Source organism: Drosophila subobscura, chromosome E (assembly GCF_008121235.1).
Source record: "Drosophila subobscura isolate 14011-0131.10 chromosome E, UCBerk_Dsub_1.0, whole genome shotgun sequence".
Taxonomy (NCBI): Eukaryota; Metazoa; Arthropoda; class Insecta; order Diptera; family Drosophilidae; genus Drosophila; species Drosophila subobscura.
In genome coordinates, this window is record NC_048531.1 from 13937460 (window position 1) to 13949569 (window position 12110).

Consider the following 12110-nt stretch of genomic DNA (forward strand, 5'->3'; position numbering starts at 1 on the left):
GAAAGGTTAAAAACATGTCAGTCTAAGATAAAGCCATTTTTAATGTTTGAGAGCAGCTTTGAATATTAAATTTTTATATTAATTTATGGAAATAGGGTATACAAATGCACATACTATACTAAACCTACCTGTTGACAAGCAACAAATTCTCAAATTACGTTTCATTCCGTTCCCACTCACGTTACGTTGTATGCTATTTTTGTTCGTTGACCTTTTTAGATTTATGCTTAATTTGGAAACATTCCAACAAAAGGTAGTCATGAAAACTAGCCACTCTTGTGGAGAATTGATTGATAAATTGGATAAAATTATAGTTTTAGCGCGGAAACTCCTAACTAGCTAGTAATATCAAATAAAACATAAAAATCGAGGAAAATGATTTTAGATTTACGGTATATTTTGAAAATGCAAGGGTATATTTCGGTATATTTTCGGGGTGTCGGTAATAATTCCGCGGTCACACGACTCAAAACAAAACACTAAAAAAAAAAGTTTGCAAAAAATTGGTTTACGTGTAAATTATAAGCTAATATACGCAAAGTTGCTATAACTAAAGTGAGTGTTCCCCAAAAGGATAGCACAGGACTGCTAAATCGGCAGTTAATAACGCACTGCAAGTGCTATTTGAAAGTAAAACATGGGTAACCAAGTGACGTAGATCGTTCGGCTTTGGTACTCGCAAGTGTACACATACTCGGGCGGGCACGCACATTAAATCTTGCAGAAATGTGTGTGCATATCTGGTTTTGCTTTAGAATTGTATTCCCAAATACTGAAATGAGCAATTGCACCGTTAGATACATGTGAAGCTGACCTCATGGCCTGTGATGCAACTGCCGTTGTATTGATTTTGCCCACTTTCACCGCTTACAAAATGCGGTTGGGTTGCCAATAATGCCAGTTTCGGCTTCACACAAAAACCGCCACAGATTTCCATACGCGTCAGAAATAGGAACGCACCGCTGCGCAGTGAACTTCGTTGCCCGATGTAAATTAGGCAGCGGTCTCTATGTACGCAGATACATACAATGTATACATTTAATACACATTCTGTACATATAGCAAAGTCATTACCTGTGGAAGGAGGATAGGAAGGGGAGGGCGCCAATGTCAGTGGCTGCTTAAAATGTGTGTGCTTTTCAAATTAGATTCAAAACTACGCCAGCCAGCCACTAGTAAGCACCGTTTCCCCCACACTCATCATTTAGTTTGAAAGACATTTTTGGAGAAAGTTCAACTGGCAGCTGGCTGCCCTTAGCCAAAAACCAATTCGATAACCGGTTCAACCCAACCCAACCCAACCACTTGTTTGACAAACCCACTGGGAGACGATGGACCACTGTCCAGCTAGTGCATATTGCTTCCCGCCTGAAGAGAGGTCATTCTTGGGAATAACGGTGCTTATCGTCGCGTCGCTCTTCAGTCTCCCAATCATCATCCAGAGAGTGAAAACAGAATTTTCAAAATTTCATGGCAACCGCTCGATTGCTCGTTCGCGCTCGGCGCTTAAACCGTCGCACGAAGGCGCTGACGAGGCGTCCGCTGACGCTGCCCTGTTGCTTAGGCTTTTGTTTCCCTTTCATGGCTGGTGCTTGCGCATATTTGATTTCAGTTTACTTCCAAACTCGACAGCGTGCAGGTTGACAAACGACACACACAGGTTCCAAGTGGTTCCAGAAAAATAAAGCACCGGACAACGGACACCAACAACGACACCAACACTGTCAGAAATACCTATTGCACTTGCACGCACACACACGGACAGCCCCGTCTCTAATCAATTCTAAGTTAATACTTGTAAAATCAAAGTTTGAAAGTACAGACAAAAGTCAAACGGTACGGCACGACACGTTCCCGGACATCGGGCCCCTCTATATTTAACATTGAACTGGCAAACCAATCCGATAATGCTAATGCTACTTCCCTCTTTGTCTGTTTTTCTTTCTATAATTTACAGCATCTGGGATGTCGGCGAAAGCAATCACTGAAGCCACGGGCAAGGATATCCTGAACCGTCACCTTAATGCCCATGGCGCAGGCGCGGCCACTTGCCGTTTTGCCACAGTCAATGCCGACACAGACTGGTCCAAGTTGAGTGTCGATCATCCCTGGTTGCTGACCACGGTGAGTGCCACTTAAAAATAGCCTACCGGATCCCTAATCAGCAATAGCAGCAGCAGCACCAACCGATAATTAGGCCAGCGTCGGCCACAAACATTCGACATTGTCATTGAACTTGACCCCAACCAGAGGGACGGGGAGGACGGGGTCTCTCTGCACGCCTTCCCTGGATGACTAAGCCTCCTCCTGATAAGCAGCATGGTTCGAGCGCCAGGCAGCCGAGTGATTCCAATCAAATAGCAGAGTGGCTGCGCGGCTTTTTTGTGCGTGGTGTTTGTTTATCGGCGTGCCATAGCTATAGATGTAGCTTTATGGCTATAGGTCGTGTGGCGTGGTCTTCCAGTAGTTGTCCTCACCTGAGTGCACGATTAGCGTGAGTGGCTAGGCTACTCGTCCACACAATAGAATTACTCAATCATGTGGAATCGCAACGGAAATTCACTCGCGTTTTATCGGTCATTGGTCATTGGAAGCGAGAAATCTTAAATCTGTGATTTTGCACCCAAAATGTCGCGTGTTTTGTTTTGTTTTTGTGCTGACAATTTGCCGCGTTTTGTGTCCACATAAAAATATCGAACGTAAACACTTTTTCTTTTTTAAGCGAATGAAAGTTCTTTCAAGATATGAACATTTAATTACACGAAAAAGTTGTGTCGCCTGACGACTCGGATGACTTTTCGCTCAATTTACACTCGTACGATCTTCTAAAAAGCATCTCCGACCTGTGTGTGTGTGTGTGTGTGTGTTTGTGTTTGTTCGTATTGTCATTGTCAATGACGAGGCGATGGCTGGCCTGACCCTTGGGGACGCTCGCGCGCTATCGCATGATCTTGCTCATCACACACACACACACACACACACAATGATGCCTTTACAGCTACATCTACAGCTGCTTGAGAAAACCGGCTGGCTTAGCGCTCCTCTCCTCTCTGCTCTGGCTTAACTGTCCCCTGTTTAAGTTCAATGATTTTTGTTATTATTAGCTGTACTCGTACCTTATAAACAAATTAATTAACATTTCGATATTGTGGAATGATTTCGTTTGTTGCAGCCGCTTGTGGTCAAGCCCGATCAATTGATTAAGCGCCGTGGCAAGCTGGGACTGATTGGCGTGAAGAAGAGCTTTGAGCAGGTGAAACAATGGATTGGCGAGCGCATCAACAAGGATCAGAAGATTGGCAATGCTGTGGGCAAGCTGCGCAACTTCATTATCGAACCGTTTTTGCCACACACCGATGTGAGTTCAGACTCCGTTCTATACCCCAATTGAATCTCCACTAACTTTACTTTCTGCTTTTTCTACCCAGGCCGAGGAAATGTACGTTTGCATCTACTCGCATCGTTCGGCGGACACGATTCTGTTTTATCATCAGGGTGGCGTGGATATTGGCGATGTGGATGCCAAGGCCGTGAAGCTGGATGTCCCTGTGAATAGTGAACTCTCGCTGGCTGATGTCAAGAGCAAGCTGCTCAAGGAGGTCAAGGATGCGGCCCAGAAGGAGCGCATTGCCAAATTCATTGGGGCCTTGTATGCAACATTTGTGGACTTGTATTTCACATATCTGGAGATCAATCCCCTGGTGGTGACGGCCGACAATCTGTACATACTGGATCTGGCCGCCAAGCTGGACTCGACGGCCGACTTCATTTGCCGTCCCAAGTGGGGAGAGATCGATTATCCGCCACCATTTGGCCGCGATGCCTATCCCGAGGAGGCGTACATCGCCGACTTGGACGCCAAGAGCGGTGCTTCGCTCAAGCTCACGATTCTCAATCGAAATGGTCGCATCTGGACAATGGTGGCGGGCGGCGGTGCTAGCGTCATTTATTCGGACACAATCTGTGATCTGGGTGGCGCCTCAGAGCTGGCCAACTATGGAGAGTACAGCGGTGCACCCTCCGAGCAGCAGACGTACGAGTACGCCAAAACCATACTCAACCTGATGACCTCCTCGCCCAAGCATCCCGATGGCAAGGTGCTGATAACCGGCGGTGGCATTGCCAACTTCACAAACGTTGCCGCGACCTTCCAAGGTGATATATACCTTCTATAAGCCATATATATATATATTATCTTATCAGCCATCGATCAACAATGTTCTAATTCGTTTCTCATTACCAGGCATCATCACGGCACTGCGCGAGTTCCAGCCCAAGCTGGTCGAGCACAATGTCTCGATCTTTGTGCGTCGCGCTGGACCCAACTATCAGGAGGGTCTGCGTCGCATGCGTGACTTTGGCGGCACCTTGGGCATACCGCTGCACGTGTTTGGACCCGAGACACACATGACTTCCATTTGCGGCATGGCGCTGGGCAAGCGGCCCATACCGAAGGTGGCCAGTGTGGAGTTTTCCACGGCCAACTTTTTGCTCCCCGGTGGTCAGCAGGCACAGGCCGATCTCAAGGCGGCCAGCGATGCCAGCAGCAGCGATGCCTTGGGCACCGGTAAGTGGAATGGAATGGCAGCTGAATCTGATTCTGTTTCTGTTGTGTGGTGTATGTGTCCCCCCCAGGTAAACCCAAAGGAGGTCACTAATCCATTCCTGCAGTAATCGTAGGATAAATATTCAATCATTTGTATCCTTGCCCGTGGCATCGATTGCATTGATTGTCCTGCACTGAATCTTTTGATCTGATCTCTGATCTTTCTCTCTCTCTTTTATTCTCTCTGTATTTTGTATGTATTTGCATTGATCGCTCTCGCTCTCGCCGTCGACAACCGACAACCACATCAAAATCGAAAAAAAAACCAAAAACAAACCACATAAAAATCAACCACAAAAATCCAAAAAATCCAATTTGAAATGCTCGTTTTTGGCCAACCTCGAAACTGCACCACGAAAAAACCAAAAAACCCTCACATAAATCGTATCCCGTGTTTGTATATCGTATCTGTATCGTATTTGTTTATGTATTTGTATTATGTTCTTTGTGTATTCTTGTATCCTGGTTTGATCTCGCTCTACTCGCTCTCTACTCCACCTACTCCATCATCATTTTAATCGACTAATCGACCACGACCTCGACTCGACTTCATTCTGGGATCAAAACTCACAAAGCCCTGAGCTCGACTGCAGCTAAATCGATTAAACTACCACCTATCTCAGCAGATGAGGCGGACAATGGCAGCAGTGCCAGTGGCCAGCATCGTAATGGCTCGAGCCTGACACGCAAATTCTTCTCCAACACCACCAAGGCGATTGTGTGGGGCATGCAGCAGCGTGCCGTGCAGTCGATGCTTGACTTTGATTTTATCTGCAGGCAAGCAAAAGATTTCCTAACCGAAATGACACTTTCCAACTCATAATCTCTCTCTCTATCTTTGCAGGCGCGATGAACCCTCTGTGGTGGCCATGGTTTATCCATTTACTGGCGATCATAAGCAGAAGTACTACTGGGGCCACAAGGAGATTCTCATTCCTGTTTATAAGAAGATGTCCGATGCCATCCACAAGAACAAGGAGGTCGATGTCTTGGTTAACTTTGCCTCGCTGCGCAGTGCTTACGAGTCGACGCTGGAGGTGCTGGAGTTCCCACAAATACGCACCGTGGCCATCATTGCTGAGGGCATACCCGAGAACATGACACGCAAGCTGATCTTTGAGGCCGACAAGAAGGGTGTCGCCATCATTGGACCCGCCACAGTGGGCGGCGTGAAGCCGGGTTGCTTCAAGATCGGCAACACTGGCGGCATGCTGGACAACATTCTCCACTCGAAACTCTACCGTCCGGGCAGTGTGGCCTACGTCTCTCGCTCCGGCGGCATGTCCAACGAGCTGAACAACATCATATCGAAGGCCACCGATGGCGTGATCGAGGGCATTGCCATTGGCGGCGATCGGTATCCGGGATCCACGTTCATGGATCACATTCTGCGCTACCAGGCCGACCCAGAGACCAAGCTGATTGTGCTCTTGGGCGAGGTTGGTGGCACGGAGGAGTACGAAGTGTGCGCCGCTCTTCAGGATGGACGCATCACCAAGCCACTGGTGGCCTGGTGCATCGGCACCTGCGCCAGCATGTTCACCTCAGAGGTGCAGTTCGGACACGCCGGCTCCTGCGCCAATTCGGACCGTGAAACGGCCACAGCCAAGAACAAGGCGCTGCGCGAGGCGCGTGCCTATGTCCCCGACTCGTTCGACACTCTCGGCGAGCTCATCCATCACGTGTACAGTGAGCTGGTGAAGACGGGCCGTGTGGTGCCCAAGGAGGAGGTACCGCCACCGACCGTGCCCATGGACTATTCGTGGGCCCGCGAGCTGGGTCTCATCCGCAAGCCAGCCTCGTTCATGACCTCGATTTGCGATGAGCGTGGCCAGGAGCTGATCTACGCGGGCATGCCCATCTCGGAGGTGCTCAGCAAGGAGGTGGGCATCGGCGGTGTCATCTCGCTGCTCTGGTTCCAGCGCTGTCTGCCCTCGTACGTGTGCAAGTTCTTTGAGATGTGCCTGATGGTGACGGCCGATCATGGACCCGCTGTCTCTGGCGCTCACAACACCATCGTCTGTGCCCGTGCCGGCAAGGATCTGGTATCTTCCGTAGTCAGTGGCCTGCTCACAATTGTAAGTGCAGTGAAGTTCGTTTTGTTATCTGAAAGATTACTCAATTCTTATGTTAACTTACAGGGCGATCGCTTTGGTGGTGCTCTGGATGGCTCGGCCAGACAGTTCTCCGAGGCCTACGACACCAATTTGCATCCCATGGAGTTTGTGAACAAGATGCGCAAGGAGGGTAAACTGATATTGGGCATTGGACATCGAGTCAAGTCGATCAACAATCCCGATGTGCGTGTGAAAATCATCAAGGAGTTTGTACTCGAGAACTTCCCAGCGTGCCCGCTGCTCAGATACGCCCTGGAGGTGGAGAAGATCACCACCAACAAGAAGCCCAATTTGATTTTGAATGTGGATGGTGTGATAGCCACTGCTTTCGTTGATATGCTGCGCAACAGTGGATCCTTCACAAGGTAACGTGTCTATAATCTATGCGGAAATGTTTCATTTATAAACTTTTACTCTAAATTTTGCAGTGAGGAGGCGCAGGAGTACATCAATGTGGGTGCCATTAACTCGCTGTTTGTGCTGGGCCGAAGCATAGGCTTTATTGGACATTATATGGATCAGAAGCGTCTCAAGCAGGGTCTCTATCGCCATCCATGGGATGACATCTCCTATGTCATTCCCGAGCAGTACAACTAAGCACATACTCGCGAAGCGGAGGAGCAAGCCCTGATGTTATATATTTATATACACCCCCACACACATAGATATATACAAAGCATATATGTATATGTATATTAATCGGAAGTTGTTGTAGTTAAGCACAGATGTACGATGTTAAGCAAAAAACGGAGGAGTTGGCCACAAAACACACACACAAAAAACACACCCACAACACACACTCCAGTAGCTGTTTATCTCCGCGCAGAACAATCTCTTATACTTTCGCTCGTGTCTCTCCTTTGCCCCTTTCTCTTCCCACTAACGTCTGCATTTAAAGTTCTTCTTAAGTTATCAAACATTTAGCCCATGTTGTTTTCTGTAATCTGTCATAGATGCGTGCGTGTGTGTCTCGAAGCACCACCCTGGGGGCGGGGCAAACAACATCACAACCTAACATAACATTATTTGATACTTCTTTTATACCTTACCTTACCTTAGTTTGGATGCACACAACAAGAGAATAAATTGTTGCAAGAAGCTTGAGCTCCCTTTTATTTTTGGCACCTATTTTGAACATTTTCTGGCCACTCCATACTCCTCCCGTGCTCATGAACGTGGACGTGGACATGCACTAGTTCCTGCTGCACTCAAGCACACATTTATTTATAAACAATATATCGTAATGTATATGTATTTACAATGCACACACCACGACAGGATGAACGTTCGCAGAACAAATTAATTAATTATATTTAGTAGTAGTCTGTGGGCCGTTTTCTGGAGAGGTGGTTAATGCGTTGTTGCGTTCTATACAGCTGTTGTTCTGGTTTGTTCACTCGGATCAAATTTTCACCAAATTATTAAATCGCACAAATGCTTCACGTAGCTGAAATTGCGGGGATTGTCTCTTGTCTTTTGCTGAACATTTTTGGATCATTTGGAAACGCTCACACACGCACACACACATCTACATGGTCCTAGGCAATATCTAAGCGTAAAATCTCATTTAAACATATTTAAGCCGGCCCCAAGGGACACCTCAACCGATAGTGAACTGAAAGTTATGCTGCTGCTGCTGTCTCCTATCTCATGCGGCGCATCTTCCGCTCCATTTTCTTCTGCTTCTTCTCGTCCAGCTCGGGCTCCTCTTGAGCATTGCGTTGGGCAAGCCATGGCTTTATGAACGAGCCCCAGAGCATCCAACCGGCGCGTATGGGGGCCAGCAGCAGCACCAGCCAGAAGTAGTTCGAGATGAGGGCCATCAGTAACGTGCCCGACGTAAGGATGATCAGATCCTTGACATTTCTGCAAGCACAGAAGGCCGGATTGAGGATTAGCAAATTGGGAAACAGATGCAAGTGCAAGTACTCACTCCGCTATGCCGCCCTCCATGTTCAGATCGTTGCCCGAGTCAACTAGGGCACCGGTGTCCGAGTATTTTGCTTGCGACATGAACGCCATGAACTGGTAGGCACCACCAAGAATCGCCAACGAAAGGATGTACATGAACTGTGGAGAAAGCAAATTAGCAAATGGTGGTCGCAGTTAGCCACTGTACGACTTACGATTGTGACTTTGGTGAACTCGAAGACTAGAAAGCTCAATAGGAGAGCAGGTGCAGCGCAGCCAATGGCCATGTTCCGATAAAATGCTAATGTGGTCTTGTTTTCTTCGACGATTTGCTTCGCACCCTTCGTGCCCTGTTTTCCCTTCTGCGTTGGCTGTGTAAGAGAAATGGTTTAGTGGGCGATTCTCAGCGAGTATAGCTTACTTACAGCCATATTTAGTTTAATAATTATGTATTAACTATGGTGCTATTTCAAAATTTCGAAACTTTTACGTGGCGACACACTCCAATGAAACGGCCTAGTGTTGCAAAATACACCACATAAGCAGCAGTGCTGTAAAAGGCAAATACCGTTCAACTGCTTCTTCTTACACTGCTTCTTTGTACCTTGACCGTTCGGATCGACTGGACTTTATTTTGGTCATAACATGAATATGGACAAGTGGGTGCAGTTGAATAACCAGGTTGCTGGCCGGGACAAACTAGCGAGGTGAGTTTACTTAGCGTTGGCATAGATGTAATGTAACCTTTATTTCACCCCCATACAACAGACTAATCCAATATGCGTCGCGAGCATTGTGGGACTCCCTGGAGGCGGCCAACTCCAGTCCGGCGTTGGTGGACAACTTCAAGACAGTGGAGTACATCCTGAGCACATTCCGAAAGCGTGAGTTTCATTCAAACCATTTCCATTGCACAACTAAAACATGCTAAAATTTAGTGCTTCGTTTTGGAAAATGTTTGGATGTTTTCTATGGAACTCTGCGCACAATACACTATCCGGACCTCACCATTCGGGTTACTCTGACCCTGGGAAAGCTGTCGCAGTCGCTGTTCCTGGTCGCTGACCATTTCCTGTGGCTGGCGAGGACGGGCCTGACGACAGTGGATGCAAAGCGTTGGTCCAGTCTTGCCAACAAGTATTGGCTCTTCTCGATCATCATGAACCTGTGCCGGGACTTTTATGAGATAGTGCGAGTCCTGGACCTTCACAAGTCCGGCTGCAGGAGCGGCATAACACGCTGCAGATTGCCAACAAGCATTAAGAGCCCGCAGGACTTCAAAGACCTGGCTCTGCAGTCGTATGTCATGATGCAGGGACACAAGGACATTGTGGTGGACACTGTGAAGAATATGTGTGACTTCTTCATCCCCCTGACGGCCTTGGGCTACACCAGTATGACCCCACGGACGATCGGCCTGCTTGGAGCAATTTCATCGCTGGCCGGCCTCTGGGCACTGCTTGAACCGAAGGCCAAGCTGACGCCAGCCTAATACTGAGTGACCTAATACTTTAATCTCTGTATATTTTAACTTGTGCCTCAACTTCATTCCCCCCATTATCTGTAAAGATACGTTAACGGTTGTATTTGTGCCTGCAAATTGGATTAAGTTTGAAAGATATGATATGAAATGAACGATTTTATGAACCACCCTAATGCTGTTCTTGGTTGTGTTTGCGGTCGCGGGGCTGGGCGAATGGAGCGGCCAGCTGATTCGACGCCGCCACGCTGTGAGTGGCACTTTTCTTAGTTTTTATTTGGTTTTTCTTTATCTACTCGGTCGCAGTTTGTTGTTAATAGCCAATGGTTTGCCGTCGCGCCATGTTATCTGGGAACTGGTGAAACCGATGTGTCATTTGCGCGCCGTATTCAACAACCATGAACAACTATTCATATTCCGCCCTGGCCAGTGTGGACCACCACAATCGGTGCTGCGGTAATCGCGCCTGGTGCGTGAAGGACATCTGCGGCATTGTCTGTGTCATCATGACTTGGCTGCTCATCCTCTTTGCCGAATTTGTGGTCATGCGCCTCATTCTCATGCCCAGCGACTACACAGTGTTCAGCACCATTAATATGATAATATTCCAAGCGCTGGCGTTCCTCGCATTCGCCTCTCACATACGCACCATGCTCTCGGATCCGGTAAGTAGCCAGCAACTGAAGCATTCCGCTTGCACCTTCATCATGTACTGTCTCCACTTTGCAGGGCGCTGTGCCGAGAGGCAATGCCACCAAGGAAATGATTGAGCAGATGGGCTACCGGGAGGGTCAAATGTTCTACAAGTGCCCCAAGTGCTGTAGCATTAAGCCCGAGCGTGCCCATCATTGCTCCGTCTGCCAGCGATGTATTCGCAAAATGGATCACCATTGTCCTTGGGTCAACAACTGCGTGGGCGAAAACAATCAAAAGTACTTTGTACTCTTCACCGTAAGCGAATGCGGAACTTTTTCCGGACACCACGCGAACGCGAACGCTCACTCTTACTCTCACTCACACGCTGTCTCTCCCTCTCTGCAGTTCTACATTGCCTCGATATCGTTGCACACGCTCTTTCTGGTGCTCACGCAGTTTGCAGAGTGCGTGAAAAACGATTGGCACACATGCTCACCGTACTCACCGCCGGCCACAATATTCCTGCTGCTCTTTCTCACGTTCGAGGGCCTGATGTTTGGCATATTCACCATCATAATGCTGGCCACTCAGCTGACGGCCATATTCAACGATCAGACGGTGAGTGAATGTCAATTTGTTGGGAGAACTCATCTGATTTGTTTTCTTCTTTTGCAGGGCATTGAACAACTGAAGAAGGAGGAGGCTCGCTGGGCGAAGAAGTCGCGCCTCAAGAGCATTCAGTCGGTTTTTGGGCGGTTTTCGCTTGCGTGGTTTTCGCCATTTACGGAGCCCTCGTGTCGTACCAAATTCCATACCCATTTCTATTCGGTCTGAGGCAGGATCCCCCTCCGGACAATCCCGACAATGGGCTAGCTTTATCGAACAACTAAACGTACAAGGAGGCAACAAGTAGCCGCCACCGCCGCCGCCACTTGTTGGAGTCGCTTCGTGCAATTTTTATATTTTTCCATTAATTAACCTCCTCTCCCCCCTAATGTACTTTTGATCGATCAATCGATGTGTGTCTTAAGCTTAAGCGAACTGATTGCCTTAGCGCCTGGTCGAGTGCAGCATCTATTGTACTTACTATACACCTGAGAAAGAACACGGAGAGCATTACTCTAAGAAATGTATTTATTTTGTACCTAATGGGAGACCAGACCACTTCTACGTCTGTATGTGTAAGTGTAACGTCTGTGTGTGTGTCTGTTTGTGTGCTGCACAATCGGAAATAAAAGTTTGAAAAAACATGCGCAAATCTTTGCTCATCCTCGAGAGAGATCTCTCTCTCTGTATCTCTCTCTGCGAGGTGTATGTTCTGCTAGTGCCATGGACTGCCGACGATCTGTTGTCTGCTCTG

The 12110-nt window shown here is 47.9% G+C and overlaps 4 protein-coding genes across 7 annotated transcripts; 3 read left to right on the forward strand and 1 right to left on the reverse strand.

The window, feature by feature from the left end:
- Nucleotides 1–454: 454 nt before the first annotated feature.
- LOC117890457 (ATP-citrate synthase) lies at nucleotides 455–7818 on the forward strand. 4 transcript variants are annotated; one of them, XM_034795301.1, is made up of 9 exons: nucleotides 455–555; nucleotides 1958–2124; nucleotides 3173–3358; nucleotides 3429–4155; nucleotides 4244–4567; nucleotides 5182–5383; nucleotides 5451–6684; nucleotides 6748–7088; nucleotides 7152–7818. In XM_034795301.1, the coding sequence occupies exons 2-9, from the start codon at nucleotides 1966–1968 to the stop codon at nucleotides 7318–7320; spliced, it is 3342 nt and encodes a 1113-aa protein (XP_034651192.1). In that variant the 5' UTR covers nucleotides 455–555; nucleotides 1958–1965; the 3' UTR covers nucleotides 7321–7818. The 4 variants fall into 4 exon arrangements, with proteins under 4 accessions (XP_034651192.1, XP_034651191.1, XP_034651193.1 ...); XM_034795300.1 differs by lacking the exon at nucleotides 455–555 and adding an exon at nucleotides 1614–1836; XM_034795302.1 differs by lacking the exon at nucleotides 455–555 and adding an exon at nucleotides 1614–1836 and having other exon boundaries at nucleotides 5230–5383.
- A 93-nt stretch (nucleotides 7819–7911) lies between these two features.
- LOC117890468 (transmembrane protein 208) lies at nucleotides 7912–9175 on the reverse strand. The gene is made up of 4 exons (XM_034795323.1): nucleotides 9060–9175; nucleotides 8850–9005; nucleotides 8657–8793; nucleotides 7912–8589 (listed from the first exon to the last, which is right to left on the reverse strand). Exons 1-4 carry the CDS (start codon nucleotides 9063–9065, stop codon nucleotides 8367–8369), a joined length of 522 nt encoding a protein of 173 aa, XP_034651214.1. The 5' UTR covers nucleotides 9066–9175; the 3' UTR covers nucleotides 7912–8366.
- Nucleotides 9176–9194: 19 nt separating this feature from the next.
- On the forward strand, nucleotides 9195–10284 carry LOC117890467 (peroxisomal membrane protein 11B). The gene is made up of 3 exons (XM_034795322.1): nucleotides 9195–9341; nucleotides 9403–9518; nucleotides 9573–10284. Exons 1-3 carry the CDS (start codon nucleotides 9280–9282, stop codon nucleotides 10124–10126), a joined length of 732 nt encoding a protein of 243 aa, XP_034651213.1. The 5' UTR covers nucleotides 9195–9279; the 3' UTR covers nucleotides 10127–10284.
- Nucleotides 10285–10366: 82 nt separating this feature from the next.
- Nucleotides 10367–11849, forward strand: LOC117890465 (palmitoyltransferase ZDHHC3). Its single transcript, XM_034795320.1, has 4 exons — nucleotides 10367–10779; nucleotides 10844–11065; nucleotides 11156–11368; nucleotides 11426–11849. Exons 1-4 carry the CDS (start codon nucleotides 10513–10515, stop codon nucleotides 11582–11584), a joined length of 861 nt encoding a protein of 286 aa, XP_034651211.1. The 5' UTR covers nucleotides 10367–10512; the 3' UTR covers nucleotides 11585–11849.
- Nucleotides 11850–12110: the final 261 nt, after the last annotated feature.